The sequence below is a fragment of the Triticum urartu genome, chromosome 3A (assembly GCF_056163025.1).
Source record: "Triticum urartu cultivar PI428250 chromosome 3A, HENAU_Tu73, whole genome shotgun sequence".
Classification (NCBI taxonomy): domain Eukaryota; kingdom Viridiplantae; phylum Streptophyta; class Magnoliopsida; order Poales; family Poaceae; genus Triticum; species Triticum urartu.
This window is the reverse complement of record NC_141875.1, coordinates 435,981,959-436,003,882: the sequence shown is the minus strand read 5'-3', so window position 1 is coordinate 436,003,882 and position 21,924 is coordinate 435,981,959. Positions and strand designations below refer to the sequence as shown.

At 42.6% G+C, this 21,924-nt stretch overlaps 1 protein-coding gene across 1 annotated transcript; it reads left to right on the top strand.

The window, feature by feature from the left end:
* The first annotated feature begins 1,280 nt into the window (after positions 1 to 1,280).
* Positions 1,281 to 4,157, top strand: LOC147979988 (protein FAR1-RELATED SEQUENCE 5-like). Its single transcript, XM_087547306.1, has one exon. The coding sequence runs from the start codon at positions 1,544 to 1,546 to the stop codon at positions 3,725 to 3,727; it is 2,184 nt and encodes a 727-aa protein (XP_087403432.1). The 5' UTR covers positions 1,281 to 1,543; the 3' UTR covers positions 3,728 to 4,157.
* Positions 4,158 to 21,924: the final 17,767 nt, after the last annotated feature.

Below are 21,924 nucleotides of genomic sequence, written 5' to 3'. Positions count from 1 at the left end.
TGAGGAGTAGGGGTGCTGTGCTCCGGTGAGAATTCAAAGTGACCGGAAAATGAGTGCGGCGTGAAGCGACCCTCGGTTTGTCAGTTGCAGCTAGGCATGCGGTGCCAGGTAGACGAGCATGCACTTTCACGCTGGGCTTCATGATACCACGGATGCAAGGGCAAGTGGGGGAAGCCATGACGGACGTGTTGGCGAGGGCAAGCGGTCGAGGGCGGTGAGGACTTGGCAGGAGAGTGGTGTGGTGTATGTGTGAAATTTGGCGCATGCGAGATGGAAGGGGGGAGGGATCAGTGGGTGATATCGTAGTATAACGATGATTGGTGTTGTGGAAATATCCTGATTGTTGTGAATACACAATGATCGCATGACCTCAATACTTGAACAATGCATGCATAGGCCGGTGCGGCGGGCGTATGACACATGCATTGAATACCATACGGACTATACAAATGATAGTACGGCTATCTATCTTCAGTTTGCTAAGAAAAGATGATTCTTGTCCATTTCAGCATTTTCAGATTTTCCATTAGAAAATATCATAGTTGTCTTGGACGCCATACATGTGTCTTTGCTCCGCCATACAGTTTGCTCAGACAAAGCTTGTCCGCTTAGCGCGTGGATCACAATGGCGACACCATCACACCCAACATTCCCCAAAGAGAAAAATGGCGACACCAGACCAAATCACAAAAAGCATGTGATTCCTAGTATACGACTTCAATGCGAATACGCGTTATACTCCCTCTGTTCCTAAATATTAGTTTTTTTAGAGATTCCAATGTACAAAGCAAAATAAATAAATCTACATCTGAAAATATGTCTATATACATCCCGTATTGAAATATCGAAAAGGTTTTATACTTAGAAACATAGTAGTACATATATGTTGTTTGTGTGGTAGTCGAAAATGGTCTTTGGTGGCCGAGCTACCTGCAGGCCGGAATCAGCCCCGTTAGTGCTCGTCGTGATCCATGCCAAGCAGGTATCCAACTACTGTATTTGGCTGTATTTTGTAGAAGAGGCCGCTGCACAGTACCCGTATTTGCTAGCAAATAAAAAGTGCTGGCTGACGTATACTAGCAGGTGCAAGAATGCGGAGCCGGCTCCTCTAACTTGCCTCTTGCCAAGTTAGGAGCCTAACATAGCCCATATCCACCGCACAAATCAGATCCGATGCCTCTCCTTTTCCCAATACTACTCTTTGCTACAGTTCTGTACTACTTCCACCGCTGCTCCGTTTTGGAGGGAAAATGAAAGTCTCTGCTCACTTTACCGCCAAAATAGAACCACACCTCCCATACATTCTTCCTAGGACCACAGCTCCCACACTTCTCTCCTTCCTCCCTCACTTTTTCTTGTTCTTTCTCACATTTCTTCATGCATGAGTGTCCGGATTGGAAGAACCAAGTACAGGTCTTAGATCTGCTAAGAATTCAAATTATTGGAGTCAATCTCTAATGGAGAACCAACCAGAAGCAGATTGAAACAAGTAAGTGAGAATAACATTTTTTATTTTGTGCTGGATTCCTCTCTATTTTTGCAAATGAGTGACACTATTTTCTGCACTTGTGCATTCTACAGAGAAAATGTATTGCCTACTTGGATACCTCAGCTTGGCATGAAGTTCAACACCCTAGATGAGGCTTGGAACTTTTGGGGATATTATGGAGGAAGGATGGGGTTCAGCATCAGACAAAGGTATAAAAACATAAGCAAATTTGATCAGAAGGTCACCTCCTGCAAATATGTTTGTTTCAAAGAGGGTAAAAAGGCAGTAGACAAAAGAGATAATATTGTTAAGAATCCAAGAGCTGAGACTAGAATTGACTGTAGAGTTCGTATGACCCTTTCAATAAATCGTGAAGCTGGTAATTGGGCAATATCTGATCTTTTTCTTGAACACAATCACACACTTCAACTGCCAGAAGCATCTCACCTACTGCTATCAAAGAGAGTGATCTCTAACGTGCAGGCTTTTGAAATTGAATGTGCTGATTACTCTGGTATTGCACCAAAAGCTGCTCATGAGTTTGCTAGTCGACGGGTTGGTGGATCATCTAATCTGAGCTACACTCCTCGGGATCACAAGAATCATTTGAGAACTAAGCGTCAAAGGGACCTTAAGTATGGTGAAGCGGGTAGCATGTTGAAGTATTTTCAAGACAAAGCTGCAGAGAATCCAGCATTCAAATATGTTTTACAGCTGGACTGTGATGAAAAAATAACAAACATTTTTTGGGCTGATGCTAAGATGATAATTGATTATGCTCATTTTGGTGATGTCACGACCTTTGACACCACTTTTGGAACAAATAAGGAACATCGGCCATTTGGTGTGTTTGTTGGATTCAACCATTTTAGAGAAACTGTTATCTTTGGTGCTTCTCTCCTGTATGATGAGACATTTGAATCTTTTAAATGGTTGTTTGATTCTTTCTTATTAGCACACAGTGAGAAGCATCCTAGAACCATATATACCGATCAAGACTGTGCAATGGGAAAGGCAGTTGGGTATGTTTTTCCGGAAACACGCCACGGATTATGTACTTTCCACATTATGCAAAATGCGGTCAAACATTTATCTAGTTATATGGACAAAGAATCAACTCTTCTTGCAGATTTCAGTGCTTGCATGTATCAACATGTGCACCAAGAAGAATTTGAGGAAGCATTTGAAAATATGAGGGCTCAAGTGCCAACACAAACTTGGTTCGATAGCATTTACAAAGTAAAAGAGAAGTGGGCAGAATGTTTCATGAAAAATGCATTTACCTTGGGTATGCGGAGCACGCAGCTAAGTGAGAGTCTCAACAATGACTTAAAGCATCATCTGAAATCAGATTTAGACATTGCCCGGTTCTTTCAGCACTTCGAAAGAGCTGTCAAAGTAAAAAGAGATGTTGAGGTCAATTCAGAGTTTGATTCCAGGAAGTACTTACCAAGAATCAAAATGAAGACCCCAATGTTGATGCAAGTCGGCCCACTTTATACTCCTGCTATATTTGATTTTTTTCAAAAGGAATACCAGAAATCTATATCAGCATGCGCCGAAGCACTAGATGGACAATACAAATACATGGTTAAAATTGGATATCCTTTTGAGCATCCAATATTTGAAGAAGAATGGGAAGTTACTGGTAACCCTGTGGAACAAACATCATCATGCAGTTGTGGTCAGTTTGATAGACTAGGAATATTGTGTGCGCATGCTTTAAAAGTTCTTGACTTGATGAACATTAAGTTGCTTCCATCACGCTATATTTTGAAGCGATGGACTCGAGAAGCACGAGCAGGATCTGTTAAGGATAGTCATGGAAGGATTGTGATTGCAGATCCAAATATAGAGGCAGTTCTCCGCCACAATGGCCTATCGCACAAATTTAATAACTTGGCAACTGAAGCATCACATTCTGAAGAATGTTGTATTTTGATCGACAATACACTTGATAACCTTAGTAAGGAAGTGAAACGACGGTTGTTGAATGTAGAAGTGCCTTCGCCAGCATCAGACGATTTGTTGAATGCCAAAGTGACTCCTCCAGCAACAACTGATTTGTTGGCTGCTGCGTGCCTAAAAAAGAAGGAAGTCAACAAGGTAGACAAAAATTCTAAAAGACGGAAAGATTGGACTGAAAGACAGTACAAAAGAAAGAAGATAGGACCAGCCACAACTACCACACCACCCTTATCCAAGGCACCATTGACACATTGTACCATTCAAATGTAGTTTACTCAAGTACTAATATTCAAACTATCACTTGCAACAGATAACAAAGCGGAAAAAAATCAGAGTTCAAGACAAAAGAAAATCATTCAACGGTGCAAACTCTGAATGAGGAAGACTTGCGAGGATATGAGCACATTACAAACTTCACTGAACTACTGAATATGCATATATCCTAAGGATATATTCTAATCATGATGCTTTGGAGAACATCAGAATCATTATTTTGTTGAACTTCTGTAGACCTTCAATTGTTGAACTTTTGTAGACCTTCAAGTTGTACGGGAAATATGAAACTTGTAATTTTGTTCAACTAATTTAGTTTCTGGAAGATCCTTTTTTTACTTCCTAGATACATCAGTTTCTCCACGGATCAAATCATAATCACCGGCGATCTCAAACCAAACTTGGTGTACTTCTTGATTTGAGGAAATCTACAAAAAAAAGATATAGGATTGTTCTATTCCTGTGATACTGAATAAGTGCTAATAAGTGATACAGGCAACAAATATAGGATTGAGGAAAATTCAGAAGCACCTCACTGTCTAACAACGCCGCCGCGCTACCTTCTTTCCCATGAGTTCGCCTCCTCATCAGCCGTCCGAGCTCGTCGGTCTGCTGCTGGTTCTCCTCTGCGCGAGCTCATCCAGCCTGCCCTTTCCTCCGTGCGGCGTCGCCCCACCTTCCCCTCGCTGCGCCGCCATCAACTCGATCCAGCTCGCCCTCGTCCATGATGGAGACCAACGACGGCCTGAATAAAGGGAGGGGCAGCAGCTGCAGGGGCTTGGATCAGGGAGAGGCAGCAGCTGCAGGGGCTTGGAGAGGCAGCGGTGGCCTGAATCGAGCGAGATACAGCAGCGGCCTCAATCGAGCGAGAGGCAGTGGCAGCGTGAATCGAGGTGAGGCAACAGCGGCAGGAAAGTACTGGGAAAAGAAGAGCCATCGGATCTGATTTGTGAGGTGGATATGGGCTATGTTAGGCTCCTAACTTGGCAAGAGGCAAGTTAGAGGAGCCGGCTCCCAAGAATGCTGCCCAGTTGCATGTCTTGTCACGCGCGCACCATGCCAGAGACACGTGTACACGGCACGGCATTGACTCCGTTAACTTGTGCCAGGTTGGTTACAGCAATTCAAAATTATGCACTATTTACCCACCACACCAATTCTGCCGGCAAATATGTTTATGCACTACCTTTTCTCAAAGTCATGCTCTTCTTAGCAGGTACTCCCTTCATCCGAAAAAGCTTGTTAATATGGGACAAGCTTTTTCAGATGGAGGGAGTAACAATCAGCCACCCCTCATGTGATATAGAAATAAGTATATATCGGCCAACCTTACACAAATACTACAACTCGTTCAATCCATGATCAATTTTTCACACAGTATGAACAAAACTGCCCCAGCGAAAAAATTGCATTCAAATATATTGTCTTTTTACTAGTGGTTTATTATAACCCCCACCCACCCCCACCCCTACCCACCCACACGCAAATAATTCCATGACCAATTGAACCATACATCCTAATTTGGTTCTTCGATGCCATACCATAATCACACCTCACATCGACCTCATGGCACTCCACTAACTAGAGTTTTGCAGATGTGAAAATTTCAAGAAATTCCCATATGTTATACTCGCAAGGGCACAAGATAAATCACACACACGGAATCATATTTTATTGTCGGTCCTCTAGCAAAGACTGAAAACTGGTCAACTATTGATGCTCTTCAGTTTTTCAGCCAATCAAAAATAATACCCCATTGTCCTAATCATTTCAATTAAGATGCACCCTACAATTTTTTATGGTGGCGTGTTTTATCAGATGAAGATGGAAAAATAATTATTCTATTGTTATGTTTTACATCATATTTATTTTTAACCAGCTAAAATAAGATGCACTCTACCTGGTGTGGTCATATTTTATTTTAAAATCATTACACGCACCTTGTTCGTCACTGATTTTATTTTTATTTTCTAACTAGCACCATGTTAAGTTGTACGGAGATTAGTAGCAAAAACCGTTTTGGGGGTTCATAGCATCACACTAGCTGAGATTCCCCGCACACCCAACGGAATGCCAATATTAGAGCAAGTATAAATTTTGACACTCATGAAGAATTCCATTCCATCCATGGTTTAATCGCTCCTGTGTAGTGTGCCAGAGGAAGTGGACGACTGGAAAAAGGTAAACCTGTGCATCGCCTCCCAGCAAATGTAAATGACTAGTATCATCGCCTTCATACCATTTAATTTAATGACACATCAGCCAGGCCCTGGCGCCGTATGTGAAAAATTCAAATCTGGCCAGAAGGCACATCACGTACTTGAGATCTTCACCCAAACGGAGGCCCGTGTACAAATCTAGCACACCAGCTAATGGCACCTGTGTATTCCCAGTTAATAGCTAGCGTATATGCATTGCAAATACAAGCTGCACACATCACATCGTCTTAACACATGGCCTAGATAGCGGCCTGCAGGTAGCTCGGCCTCCAAAAGGCCTCACTCTGTGGTAGTGGACTTTTGTCAAGTGTCAACTACCCACTTCATTTTTAAATATAAGTCTTTTTAAAGATTTAACCTAGACTATATGCGAAGCAAAATGAGTGAATCTACACTCTAAACTATATCTATATACATCCGTACATAGTTCACATAAAAAAATCTAAAAAGATTTAAATTTAGGAACAGAGGGAGTAAAAGAAAAAAGAATACTTCAAAGACAACGAGAAAATATGACCATAGGCTATACACCACTTGGTTTGTACTACTGTCGTACTTACAAAGGTACACAGCTAGGTACGCGTAACACATCAAAATCACTTGGTGCCTTTGTAGGCACATAATAAAAGTTATTCAATGAAAAGACAAAAAGTTTGATTTACTTTTCTTTGTGCGTGGCTCCTTAATCATATCTTAGCCGATTATTTGGGAAGGGCCATTTTGGCTCTAAGGAGCATATGCTCTCGGATGAAAAATAATCAAAATAAACAATATTTTTTTTTAAAAAATCTGACCTTTTTTTTATGGATGTTCATGTTAGTCTAACAAGCATTTATCGAAACGGGTAGTAATGTTTCATCAGTGAAAAAATAAAATTATGTGTAACATTTGGAGGAGGTAACATTTAGTGTTCAATTTGTTTTTTCGCACATGTCAAAATTCTAAAGCTTTTTCACTAAAGATTTGCAGGTAGCATTTGGGTGTGCCAATGAACAAATCATTTTTTTTAGTTTTTTTGACATTTGCAAAATACATTTTTAACGGGCAGGAGCATATGCTCCCAAGAGCTGAATTGGATTTCTGGATTATCTGTAGGTGCACATGTTCTAAACTGCTGCACTACTTAGATGTATTGAGAATTTCTCAAGATGTACAAGTACCTAAGTCCTAAAGTCAACCAACCATCTTGCACTCCATTTGCGTTTCCGTTATAACTATCTGGCCGTGAACATTTTTTCCTCTCCATATGAACTATCACCACCAGAGACCTACCCCAAAATATACACGATGCTTCTAAGTGCTCTAGCAGACCCCCTATAAATTATATGTGAGGAGAAAACAAATCTTTCCCCAGCCGTTGTGGGTGGCACCGACGCGATTAGCCTACCGCTCTTTCCCAAGCCGGCTGACAAACATGAGTGTCAGCAGTCGTCCAAGGCAGCAGACAACACAATGGCGACGACGAAGAAGAATGTTGCCTCCCCTATGCTTCCCCTCCGACCTCCTATGGCCCCAATGACTACTACACGGCCTTCCGCGGATGCCACCACCCCTTCCACCTCCAGTGACCGTGGACGAACCAGATTCAGACGAGACCACGAGCGAGGCCGACGTGCTTGAGAATATACTCAAGAGGTAATATTTCTTTCTTTCTTTCTTTCTTTCTTTCAGTTTTTGTTCGCAATTGCTTAGGAGAGTGATGCATGATTTGGTATTGATTGGTAGGTTCTTTCTTTGCTTTTGTATTGGGAAACTAGATCATGATTCCACCACTTACTTGGAAGAATTGAATGTAAGCCACAACCTCCGCCTCGTCAACATTGCCATGGTAGTGCTATATACCACACAATAAATGTTGAGGTGGTGGACGAGGTCGACGAGGTGGAGGAGAGCCAAGTAACCAATAAGAGGATTAGGTCATGAAAATACAAGACCGAGGAAGATAAATATTTGTGTGAAGCTTGGCTCACCATATCTCTTGATGCCATGGTCGGCGCCGACCAAACAAAGGAGAAATTTTGGCAAAAGATCAAGGAGTACTATAATAACAATGTCACTATTCCCTCCAACTGCATAATTGGGCCTCTTAGTCATTGTTGGACGATAATCCAAGAACAATGAAACCGGTGGGCCAGCGGTGGTGGCGGCGGCAATGTTGGTAGTGAAGAGAGTGGTGCTGTTGACGGTGATGACGTGAGTGCGAGAGGTCCATTTGAACTATGCTGGATTTTGATCCACCATGTGTTTGTGGTTTCAAATGAACTTGTTCATTAAGTGCCTTTTGGCACAAATTATGGTTATGTTTGATGGATTCGATGAACTTTATTTATGCTCTTAGGTGAATTATGATTTGGTGCATCCGAATTGTCTATGTTAGTGTTGGATTGTGATTAATTTGTTTCAATTGTTTGAGAAACATTTTAAATACCTGGTATTCTTTTTTTACGATAGGGGGTTAGCTAGTTGAGCAAAAGCCATCTTGCTAAAAGAATTTTAGAGAAATGAGATAGCGAGTTTTTTTGTTGGATTTTAGTATAGGTGATCCACAAGAGATGCCCCGAGCAGAATCCTACAATTGACAAGTGAATATTAGCTTTCCCACACATGTTAGAAATTTGTGTGTTTGCGAACTAACCTGTGGTCGGATGGTTAGAAGGACAGTGGTATCCCAGCCCACAGGGTTCAAGTCCTAGACTTGATATTGGTCCTCGCATTATTCCTGGATTTATCTGAGGCTTCCGGCGATGTTCGTTCAGTGGGAGGAGATGCTCCCGTCGACCGCGAGGTGCCTGCGGTGACTTCATAAAATCTCAAGATGTTGCGCCGGCTCAGTCTCTCACAGGTGCTCATAGTGATAGGATGTGCGTGCATGCGTTCATAGGAGATGAGTGTATGCTCATATATGTGAGCGACTTTTTTTTTGAAAGCTCTAGACAGTGGGGTAATTCCCCACTGACTTTAATTAATCAAAAGGCAAGAGTACAAATTACATGGGATATTTACATCATGAATAGGTGGGGTAAAGAGGAACAAGAAACAAAGCCAGAACAAGTGTGGCACTAACAGTCTAGGAGGTGTTAGATGTGAGTAGATCAATGGAAGGGTGTAACCCCTCCTTGGTTCTGTGATTTATGAGAACAAAGTCCTCCTTAAACCTGGCCATCTACGAGGCATGAGATGGTACCACTCCTCTGAAGTGTTTATTGTTGCATTCTTTCCAAACCTCCAAGTAGCAACAATAAATATTTCCAAGAACATTGTCCTGGTCTAGCCTCTCTTCACAACATGCAATAAATGGAGACGGTTTCCATCCGCTAGCCAAGCAATCCCCACGGAATCCCAGAATGCAACACTGAATGAACAATGAAAAAACAGGCGCTCTACGGTTTCATCTAGTGGGCTCGAGCATACCAAGCATGTGTGTATGTTACCTTGCAGCGGTACATTGCGCTTTCTCAACACGTCCCTTGTGTTGATACGATCAGCCATGCAAAAAAATTCCACTTGATTGTACATTTTGACTTCCATATCCATGAAAATGCGTCATCAATCTGCATGTTCCGAAAGCAGTGTGTGTAGTACTTGCCAGCTTGGAATTGCGAGCCACCCCAAGTACATATCCATCTATCAGCCCGATCGATGTCAATAACCGTATCTTGAACCTCGGCCTGAATGTCCCGAATCTCCAATCTGGCTTACGGTGATAGCCAAAGGTGGAAGTTTTCCCCAAAGGTGTTTGCTGTGAACAGATTTCGTACACACACATCTTCTATCCTGGCAAAAGAGAAGGCCCTTGGGTGTCTCCCAGACAGAATGTCATGACACCACAAGTCTTTTCAAAACAAGACCATCGACCCGTCTCCAACCTCCACATGTGTAACCCATCTGTAAGTTGATGACAACTTAAGAATGTCATGCCACCAAAATGATCCACAAGCGTTGGAGGCATGTATATGTTGTTTTGGCAGTAGGTTGTCCAAACCAAGGAGACCCACAACACATCAAGCTTGTTATAAAACTTGTGCATTTGCTTGAGGAGGAGCCCTTGATTTTGAACTTTGATATCCAGTATACCAAGCCCGCCCTCGCACTTAGGTCTACAGACGATATCCCAAGCCACAAGGGAGTAATTTTTGAGGCCATCCTCAGATTTCTTGGCCCAAATGCAATGTATACGAAGCTTGTCAAGATGATCCAAAATTTTCGGTGGAATTTTGATGGAGCACATTGCATAAATGGCCAGCGAGGTAACCACCAAGTTCACTAGTGTGAGCTTAGAGCCATAATCTAGAAGGGACGGGCTATGGTCAGGTTTCTTTCCACCGAAGCAACCAGGGGCATCATATCTTGAATAGAAGGACGAGTGGTGCCCATCGGCAGCCCCAAGTACGTAAAAGGCAACGTCCCAACTCCACATCCAAAGAGAGATGCCAGGACAGGCACAAGATCATCATGGATGTTGAGTGGTATCATGGTTGATTTTTGAAAGTTAATTCTAAGTCCAACCGTCATGGCATACTTCTGTAGAATGCTTTTCATATGGACCACTTGGTCTTCCACCACCGGCATGATCACAATTATGTCATCGGCATACTGTATCACAGAGTAGTCACTATCCTAGGTATGTATTGGTTGATCAATCAAACCTCTATCATGCACATCATTGATAACTGCCTGTAGGAGATTGACCGCTAGTACGAAGATGAGCGGGGACAATGGATCGCCTTGACGCACACCACAATGACAAAAGAATTGTCTCCCCAGCGTACCATGCAACAACACTAATGATTTACCAGAAGAGAATAAACATTTGATTTAGGGATCGACGTCTCAATATTGACTAAACATGGTACACGATCAGATACTGGTTTCCCTAAAGATAATACCATTGTATTTGGGAAGCTGGTGGTCCAATGTAGTGAGGTAAAGTGCCAATCAAGCTGCTCTAGCAATGGATCATTCTGCATATTGCTCCACGTGAAAGATTGCCCTTTGATCGAGAGCTCAAAAAAGGCTTGCACTCCGATGATATCATTGAACATTAACATGTCATTCACATTTCCACCGGATTTGTTTCTATTATCAGGTGCTCTGATAAAGTTACAATCCCCAATGTGGAACCAATATTCATCATCAGGTATATTTATATTTGATAACCAAGAAATGAAGAGAGCTCGCTCCTAGACAGCACAAGGGCCATGAACATTCACACAAGTCCACACATTATCCAACTATGGGGAAGTAAATTTAATGCCGAGATCAAAAGATTCAAAAAATTGGGTTGAACCAGAGAACACATAACTATTCCAGATTGTAATAATAACCCCAGAATTACTAGAAGAAGGAACAAATGCAAGGGGCAGAATAGTTTCACATAAGCAACATCAAAAGTATCATGCTTAGTTTCTTGCAGACAAATAATTGAACAAACACTAAGATCGATAGCATTTCGAATGGCAAGTTGTTTCTTTTCTGAATTTATTCCACGAATGTTCCAGCACAAATCGTTCCACGACTTCTTCAGGTTCATGGGCGAGTATCAGCTTGACTGCCCCCCTACAAGCTTGCCAACAGCTTCTTAGGACTCAGCTTGTTTCTATCGATGCCACATAGATTGATGCCCACATTTGTATTGTTCTGATTGGTGTTGGTTGGGGTACAACTCCATCATGTGAAGAACTAGGTCTTGCCTGAATTTTGACATGTGGAGCAGTAGTTTTGTGGCATTTGTGATCAAAGGGGTCACGCAGGCCTTCACCTTGGATGTGATGCTCTTACCATACAAAATTGAGGGATACAAAATCCATCATACCTCATAGATCGAGGGATGCATCTGAGCTGCACCGTATCCACCGGAACTTACTCATTGGAGATCATGCACGCAATAGGATTTGTAGATTGATGAACATGAAGTAGAATAGAGTGTTGCTCCTCCAAATGCAGAATTGATAGATGTGGCTGCTCCTCTAGTGCCAGGCTATCGAGACTGCTAGAAATTTCCTCAAACTGCTAGTTCTGCACTTCATACCTAGAAGGCTCATAAGCACTTGCAATCACTTGATGATCAACTAGCAAATCAAGATTGAGACCAACACAGAACGTTGCTTCAAAAATGCTACCAAGTATGTCCCTCTCCGATTGGATGTTATTCAGCATGTATGAGCAGTATTAACGAAGCTGTGTCTGAATAACTCCGAAGGGATTTAAGGGGAAGATTGCCTCACCTAAATGCACTGGTGACAATAAAGTAGGTTTGTAGATCCTCTTAAGCATGTACCCAATCCAGTGAAGGAGCTCTGCATCATTTGTGACAAATAAAGCAGCAAAAGACCCTCCAGCACGAACAAAAGCAAACCTAGAAGCTAGTAAGCCATTGATGAAATTCTCAGCCAACTCTTCCACCTGTGAAACTTCAGACCAAACATCAGATAAGTTGTCCACATCATTATGTTCCCGGTGAACACCATCCACTAGAGAAGGGCCATCATATTCAAAGAACCTCCTGAAACCGAAACCTGTGTATGGTGGAGGGACCACAGGCTAGGCCCTCCAACCATTTTCTTGAACTGCATCTACTTTAGGCAGGTTTCCATTCCAGGTAGCTTCATTTGCATCTTTTCAAGCTTCTAGTTCATCAATCCTAGCTTGCTGCATTACAGTGTAATAAGGCAACTCATATGGATGTGGTGAAGCATTGAGAAGAGGAGGATCCTCTTTGTTCCCAAGTAACCCAGGAACTGTTTTTCTGCCATTGAGCACATAAACTGGAACTGACCAAGATCTTCCTAAGCCTGGTAACTTCCCAAGCCTAGTGACAATGAGGCCATGGGGGACCTCTGCAGTGTCTTTGATGTGACACTTGACTAACACACGAGCTTTGTGATGACCTAGCCTTGGCCACAACAATTTTTTTCTAAAGTTTGAGACAACCTTATTCACATAGTGTTCTATTAGATACTCCACCGGAAAAGCAAGCAACATTATCCATACTTCACATTCAAAGGCTGACATCCGCACGTTAATGCCCTCATCATGTGGAGTGATCAAGAAGAAGGAATCATCAGTTAAAGCATGCAGACCCTCTCTGATGGCATTATCACACTTCTCATAATCAGCAAACACAACACATCCTATCCTAAGCAGGTAAACAAAATCATCTAGAATCTGGTACTCTAGATCCTCCCTAAGGATGCGACATATCTCCTCAAGCCAAAATGCCTTTTGATGATCTGGATCCGGTGGCTCAACTGTGACGATGGCATACCTCTCATGATTCAAGGGCGGCTCGTCAACCACCATGACATGTCTCTACACCGATCTAGCCCACGTTCAAAAGTGGAGCCAATGGGAGCAAATGCAAACGGCCGCACTGGGAAGTTCGCCATGGTTACGGGATGAGTAGACCTCAACAGAGATGGTGGTTTTGTTATAACTGAGGGCGGTGGTGTGCTAGGACCAGGGAGCGATGCGCTATGAGGAGGAATGACTGAAAGCGATTGGGTGTCTAGGAAGGTGGATTGACTGGAGGTAACATATTAAGGCGTAATGCTGGGCAATTAGAGGCAACCATGTAATGGGGTGTTGGGATCTTTCGTTTCACTTTCCACATTTCGCCCCGATACCTCGAGCGTCTATCACGGGACACAAAAACCACCCGTGGATTGCCTACATGTTTACCATTTGTTTTATATGGTAGTCTCACCCCATTATAGTCTGAGGATTTTGATTTTGGTATCCAATTGAGGGCAGACCGAGACATATTTCCATCACAGCCCAAGTAGCCTAATTTCTGACAAATAGAGCATCTCAAAAGTCCCAAACATGAGGAGGCCCAATGTCCAGCACGAGAGCAGACATTACAAATTGGGTCAGATGCTTGATTGCATAAGCTGCGTGGCCCAATTGACACTCGATCTGGAGAGATGTTTTGTATGCCCACCTCGTAACATACACACTGATCCAAAAGTGTAACACAACGTTGGCAGAAAACCCCAGGATAATCCGCAACCAGGTGACCCATGCGAGAGCAAGTCGAGCAAATTAGCAGACGGTTTTCAATAGTGTTGAGATGGAACATCAATTATTTGCACCATAGATTTAATATCAGAATCATCATAATATACTTGCCAACCATCCAAAATATGTGCCAGCTTATCATCTGAGATAGAATCCCAATAATCACGATGGAACCGAGCTCCTGAAAGGAAGGAAGCTTCTGCGGCAACACAAATACACTATTAATTCTGAAAGATCCAAAACTGATTGTGCCATGCAGATTCGGAGTAACAGGCTGAACAAAACTTCCAAAACAATATTATCATTAATTTGTGGAACATCGGAGTAGCTCACCGGCGCTAAAGGCCTCAATCCTACTTGTTCCAAGATCTTTGCTGAAGATGGCGAAATGGCACAATTGCTTTGTGATCTGAGCCGGTGAGGTTTCACAGCCGTGCCACATGAAGATCCAATCTCAAGTAATTCAGAATCAGCATGCCAAGAGAATTATGATGGACCAATAGTTAGATCTGTGTCCCCACGCAATAAATGAAAATGGCAAACGAAGTCTGGCCAAATGTGATATCTCAAACCATAGATGAAATACCCAACATGATTAGAGGCCACAGAAAATCGAAAATTATGACCAGTTAAATGCATGACATTGAAGCCAGAATTGATCGACTGATGCAAGACTGGAGTGCTAGGCCGACAGACTCTTTTGATAGAGGGAAGGATGCGGAGGATAAGGAGACTACCAGGAAGAATTGCTTGCCAGCCGAGGAGGGAGAGAAGTGCACCGTCGAATGGAACTTGGAATGCACTATGTGAGCGACTTTGGTTGTACCATGTCAAATGTTTTTTTGCGTGTTCACATCAATTTGCACGTACCCCCTTGTGGGGGTGATTGATACATAGTTTACTATGGACAAAGAGAATGACAAAAACTAGTCATTTGAAATACTCCTTGAAAGTGCAACTATCCCTGGGTGGTTTTGGTAATTCCTAACAACATATAGCTCATTGAGCTAATGCTATTTGAAGATAAATATTTCAAGAAATCTCAATGATTGGCATGGCATGGATTAGAAAGTGGACTCCTCAAAATGATAAGAACAAAATATTGGCTCAAGCTCAAAGCACAAGACTCTACATCTTACTTTTTAGTAATCCAAGATCACATTGAGTCCATAGGAAAAGCCAATACTATTAAAAGGGGGTGAGGTGTTGCTTAATGAGTTACTTGCTCAAAATGCTTAGTGATATGCTCCAAAAACCCTCAACTACTTTCTCATATCCACATATGTCCCAAACCAAAAGTCAAACTCGGCCCCACCGAAATCTTCTATCCGGCGCCATCGAGTTCACTTGACATAGCCACTGCCAGAAACCCTAGTCACTTCGGTCTCACCGAGATGGATTGCAAACTCTCTGTTTCCCTTTGTAATGTTCCGGTCTAACCGAATGAGCGATTGGTCCCACCGAGATTGCAATGCAGACTCTCTGTTTCCCCTTCGTAACATTTCGGTCTAACCGAGATGAGCGAATCGGTCCCACCGAGTTTGCCTGACCAACTCTCTGTTTTTCTATTACCAAAATCGGTCCCAATGAGTTTGTGTAATCGGTCTCACCGAGATTACATTATGTCCTAACCCTAATGGAATCGGTCCCACCGATTTGATCATGTCGGACACACAAAAAATCCTAACATTCATATTTTTAACTAAATCGGTCTGACCGAGTTTTATAATTCGGTCCCACCGAGTTTGGTGATTTGTGTGTAACGGTTAGATTTTGTGTGGAGGCTATATATACCCCTCCACCCACTCTTCATTCATGGAGAGAGCCATCAGAATATGCCTACACTTCCAACATACATTTTCTGAGAGAGAACCACCTACACTTGTGTTGAGGTCAAGATATTCCATTCCAACCACATAAATCTTGATCTCTAGCCTTCCCCAAGTTGCTTTCCACTCAAATAATCTTTCTACCAAATCCAATCCTATGAGAGAGAGTTGAGTGTTGGGGAGACTATCATTTGAAGCACAAGAGCAAGGAGTTCATCATCAACACACCATCTATTACCATTTGGAGAGTGGTGTCTCCTAGATTGGTTAGGTGTCACTTGGGAGCCTCCGTCAAAATTGTGGAGCTGAACAAAGGAGTTTGTACGGGCAAGGAGATCACCTACTTCGTGAAGATCCACCCTAGTGAGGCAAGTCCTTCGTGGGCGATGGCCATGGTGGGATAGACAAGGTTGCTTCTTCGTGGACACTTCGTGGGTGGAGCCCTCCGTGGACTCGCGCAACCGTTACCCTTCGTGGGTTGAAGTCTCCATCAACGTGGATGTACGATAGCACCACCTATCGGAACCACGCCAAAAATCTCCGTGTCTACATTGCGTTTGCTCCCTCCAAACTCCTCCCTTTACCTTCATATGCAATTGTTTTACATTTCGCTGCTATACTCTTAGAATTGCATGTGTAGGTTGATTACTTGAATTGTGCTAAGTTGCTAAAATCTGCCAAGACTTAAAATTGGGAAAAGGCTAGATTTTTATTTGGTCAAGTAGTCTAATCACCCCCCTCTAGACATACTTTCGATCCTACAAGTGGTATCAGAGCATTGGTCTCCATTTGCTTTGATTTCCATAGCTTTTGGTGATCATAGCCTTGGTTTCACAACCTAGGAGAGTATGGTGTCTAGTGAGGGAAATTACCACCATAGAGGTTGTTACTTTGATGGTACTAATTTTGCTAGTTGGAAGCATAAGATGAAAATGCATATTCTTGGACATAACCCCGCCGTTTGGGCTATTGTGTGTATTGGCTTGCAAGGTGAATTCTTTGATGGGAGAGAACCGAACCGTGAAGCTACCGCGGAAGAGTTGAAGATGCTGCAATACAATGCTCAAGCTTGTGATATTCTCTTCAATGGATTGTGCCCCGAAGAATTCAACAAAATCAACCGTCTTGAGAATGCAAAGGAAATTTGGGATACTTTGATTGATATGCACGAAGGTACCGACTCCGTCAAGGAATCCAAATTGGATGTGCTTCAAAGTCAACTTGATAAGTTCAAAATGAAGGATGGTGAAGGTGTCGTTGAAATGTACTCTAGGCTTGCTCTCATCACAAATGAGATTGCCGGCTTAGGAAGTGAAGAGATGACCTACAGATTCATCATCAAGAAGATCCTAAGAGCCTTGGATGGAAAATATGATACCATGTGCACATTGATCCAAATGATGCCCAATTACAAAGATCTCAAGCCAACGGAAGTCATTGGAAGAATTGTTGCTCATGAGATGTCACTCAAGGATAAGGAAGAGCTTCACAACACGTCAAGTGGTGCTTACAAAGCCTCATGTGATGCTCCCACATCATCAAGTGAGAAACAAACCCTCAATGAAGAATTGAACCGAATGGTGAAGAACTTCAACAAGTTTTACAAGAGTAGAAGCAAGGAAAGAAGTTCCAAGTCAAGGTCCTACAATGACAAAATATCTTCTAGTCGTGAGCGCAATTGCTAAAATTGTGGAAGACTCGGACACTATTCCAATGACTGTACGGCTCCCTACAAAAGAAGAGAAGATTCTCCTAAAAGAAGAAGTAGAAGAGAAGAATCACCACCAAGAGAGAGAAGGAGTAGAGATGACCGTTATGAACGAAGAACATCACTGAGAAGCAAGGATTCGGGAAGGAAGGACAAGTCATCAAAGAGCTACACAAAACGAAAACATCAAGCTCATGTTGGTCAATGGGTATCCGGCTCCGACTCCGATGATCACTCCGAGAGAAGTTATCACTCCGACTCCGAATATACTCAAGATGAAGGTGTTGCCGGTCTAGCACTTGTGTCAACCAACTCCTATGACATATTTGACTCACCAAATGAAGGGATTAGAAGATGCTTCATGGCTAAAGGTCCAAAGGTATCACACCTCGAGTATGTTGATTTCAATAGTGATGAAGATGATTTGCTAGGAGATGATGATTTACTTGTTGACAACTCTAGTTATGAAAACTATGATGAACTTGCTATTAATCATGCTAATCAAGATAAAACGAATGACAATGAAGAGAAGGAGATTGAGAGTCTAACTAAAGAACTAAACGCTCTTAAGTTAGCTCATGAAACTACCTTGGAAGATCATCGAGAACTTTTAAAGACTCATGAGAAGCTACGTTTTGAAAAGCTCAACCTTGAGCAAGAGCATGAGTTATTAAAAGCAATCAATGATGATCTTTGCAAAAAAAGTTCTTCTTACATTGCCAAGTGTTTACTCTTGTCTAATTACATGTCACAAGTTAAATCTAGCAACAAGAACAAGAAATATTCTTCTTCTAGTAGTAACAACAATCATGCTAAATCCAATGCTGTTGCTTCTAGTAGTTCTCTTGATTCTACTAATGATTCTCTTAGCCAAGTTACACTTGAGCAAGAAAATATCTTATTTAAGGGAATTATAGAGAAAGGTGTTTACAAGAGCCTTGCCGAAAGTAAGCAATTTGAGGAAATTGTATGCAAGCAAGGAAGACATCGGAAGAATCAAGGTGTTGGTTTTGAATGAAAGTTCAATGCCAATGGAGTTGAGTGGGAAGAAGATCAATACCCCAAGTCGAAGTTTGTTCCTCAACAAGAGAAGTATGATCCTACTTCTTTCCAAGGAACACAAGCTCAAGATGATCTTCCACCACAAGACCACAAGCTAAAAGGCAAGGACAAGCTTCAAGAGGAGATTGATGCATTTGAAAAAGCACCTAAGGCCTTGGTCAAGTGGGTTCCCAAGACTACATCAAGTTCTACTTCATCAAGTATGACTACAACTCCAAGGATTCCCATCAAGATGGTGTGGATCCCTAAGAAGAAGAACTAGAGAGTTCTTGAGGGTGACTCCGCCAACATACTTCACTCTTACCATCTTGGTAAGGACAAGTGCAAACAACTTCCATATCTTGCACTAATTCAAGGAGTCACAAACCCTCTTGTTGGTAAGACAAGGGACAAGGTAACCTAATGCTTTCATGGACATCATCCTATGTGACCATCACTCTATGTCTATGGATATCCTTGTTTGTTCCTTGTGGGACTAACCCGTGTAGGTACTGAAAGTGCAACTCACTCCAAAGGATTGCTCCGAATGATCTACATCAACATTGAGCATCTACATCTTCGACACCTACATGAAATCATCATCGACAAAACCCAAGGTTAGTTCATCCCTCTTAGGGGGGATATCACATCTAGGGGGAGCTTTACTCTAATCAATTGAGCTAAAGCAATTCTAATGATGTGAGCACAACAATGCTTTATGTAAAAGTGGCAACCCCACTTGTGCTTAAACGATGAGTATGACCTATGATCAAATGTTCTCATTTGACTCCTAAGTCAATATACTCATATATAGATGACCTAGTCGTCGCCAAATTGCTTGATAGATGCTAGAGTGATTGTGCATGCTTTGTCACACATTTCATTTGTCATTTTATTGGTGAGCATGTTGGATGCATATTTTACTCATTCGAGGACATCCATTTGTTGCTTTGATTGTTTGGCCTTTTCTCTATTGCCAAATGGATGGACAAGAATGCCTAAGAACTCCCTCTAGCTATCTATGCTTTTCTCGTCTCAAACTCTATTCATGCTAAATCACAAAGTTTGATCAAGTCAGATTCGAACCACTCTGTGTGAGGAGCACTTGGAGTCTCCGATTCGTCATAGACTTAAACTTCCAAAACCTCTTTGTGCATTTCGGTATGACCAAGTCATACATTTCGGTCACACCGAGATCACTAAGTTGATGTAGGTTTTCAATCTCGGTGCAACTGATTTGAACTTTTCGGTCACACCGAGTTGCAGTAACCGCTTGCGATTCTACATCTCAATGCCACCGAGTTGTTCCACTCGGTCACACTGACAGGGTCGGGATATATAAACCCACGGGTGAGATTTTGGAAATTTCTTCGAAACCTCTCAGCCCGCACGTATACTGCAATGCCGCCTCGGGTATCCGGATCGTCCTCTCGCCACCAGCGACCTCCGCCGCTGGTTTCCATCGCTGTCAACGGGTTTTGCCTCTCGGTTGCCGCCGTAGCGAACTCTGCTGAATTAGGGTACAAGTTCGATCCTTTGTGCTACTCTTTTAACTCCGATTCGTAGCACATTACTTTGCCATGATCATGACCACGTATGCAATCAATCTATCCACTGAAAACATCCTTTAGATTAGATTGGATTTGAAAATTTAGGGTTAGGTCTCCGCCAAACTCATCTCAGACCGACCGAATTGTAGAAAATCGGTCTCACCGATTTGGCTTAGGCCATTGCAGTTGCACTTTCGGTCTGACCTAAAACTGCAAATCGGTGTGACCAAGTTCGATTCTTTGTGAAACCCTAGCAGTCTCGGTGCCACCAAACCGTGACTCGGTCTGACCGAGTTCACTAGTTTAGGTTCCAAAAGCTGCTTCGGTATCACTGAGTTTACAAATCGGTAGCTCCGAAATGCTTTCTGTGAAGAACTAAAACTAAGTTTTTAAGTCATCTATTTTGCAAAACTCTGCACTTTGTGATGCTCATCCACTCTACCTCATCTATATCTATTGACAGGGTCTGCTGTCAGTAAGTTTGCAGAGATGTCTGACCAGAGTGAAAGCTAGAACAAGTCTGAAGAACAAGTCCAATTGAGTGAGGGCACTAGTCCCTCTAGCACTTTTGATGATGGCAGCAGGAGCACACCAAGCAACTTTCCCAAAGCAGCCACCAGGTCAAGGAAGAAGAAAACCTCAGATTCTGAAGATGAGGATTATGTGGCTGTTGAGGAGGAAGTCAGCTCCAAGAGGAAGGTGCCGAAGAAGGAATATGGCACGACTGCATCAACTAAGCCTGGCTTGCACAAGTAGGCCCCTGCCAAGAGGGTGCCAACCTTAAAGGTGAGAGCCTCAACTGCTGAAATGTCCAGGCCAACTGAAGAGGTTGTTGGAGAAGGAAACAAGAGGAAGGAAAGGGTCAAGAAGACCACTGCCAGAGTGCTTGGTAGATCCTCCATTATGAGAGATCCAGAAGAAGAGGAGGAGGAAGAGGATGATGTACCAGCTCCCATGTCTCAAAAGCTTATGGGAGATGCAATTAAGTTAGGGGCTTCTCCATCTAAGCCCAAATCTGCTCCCAAGGCTGCTGCTTAGAAACCTTCCAAACCCAAGAGGAACACCAGGAGTATACCTGCTGAAGAAAAGAACAAGGCCCCAGTGCCTAAAACTGAAGAACAGGATGATGAATCCCATGTTTTGAGGAAGTTGAAGCCCAAAATTCCTGACCACAATAATGCTCATCCAGTCACTGAGGACATGCACATCAGGAAAGATGAAGGACTGAGATTGTGGAGATAGTCTGATCCCTATGCTGTTAGGAGGAGGACTGCAGTTGACTACATGTTCCATATAAAGGAACAACAAGACTTCTATGAGACAATTTTGCTTGACAAGAAGCCCATTGTATGTGACATGAAATGGGTCGATTGGGAATATATCAAGGAAAATGAAGATCATTTCCCAGGAGTTTATGACAACTTTAAGGCATGTGGAGTAGATGAATTTGTTGGACAAAAGCTCACAAAATGGAATGATGAGATGATCACGCAATTTTACTCTACTGCCCACTTCTATCCAAATGGAAGGATAGTATGGATGTCTGAAGGTACCAGGTACCAATCCACAGTTGAGGAGTGGGCCAAGCTAATCAATGCCCCCGAAGAACATGAAGATGACTTGGATGTGTATGCCACCAAGAAGAAAGACCACAACTCCATGGCAAACATGTACAAAGAGATCCCTGATAAGGCTTTGGAAACACACAAGCTTGGATCTGTACACTTCTTGTTGTCTAGTCTGCCTACTATTAACTAGATCTTAAGGCACACATTGCTACCCAAGTCAGGAGATTACAAGATGATTAGAGGACACTCCATCAACATGCTGC

Coding starts and splice junctions, on each gene's coding strand:
- LOC147979988 (XM_087547306.1), top strand. CDS start 1,544: ATGAGTGACACTATTTTCTGCACTTGTGCATTCTACAGAGAAAATGTA.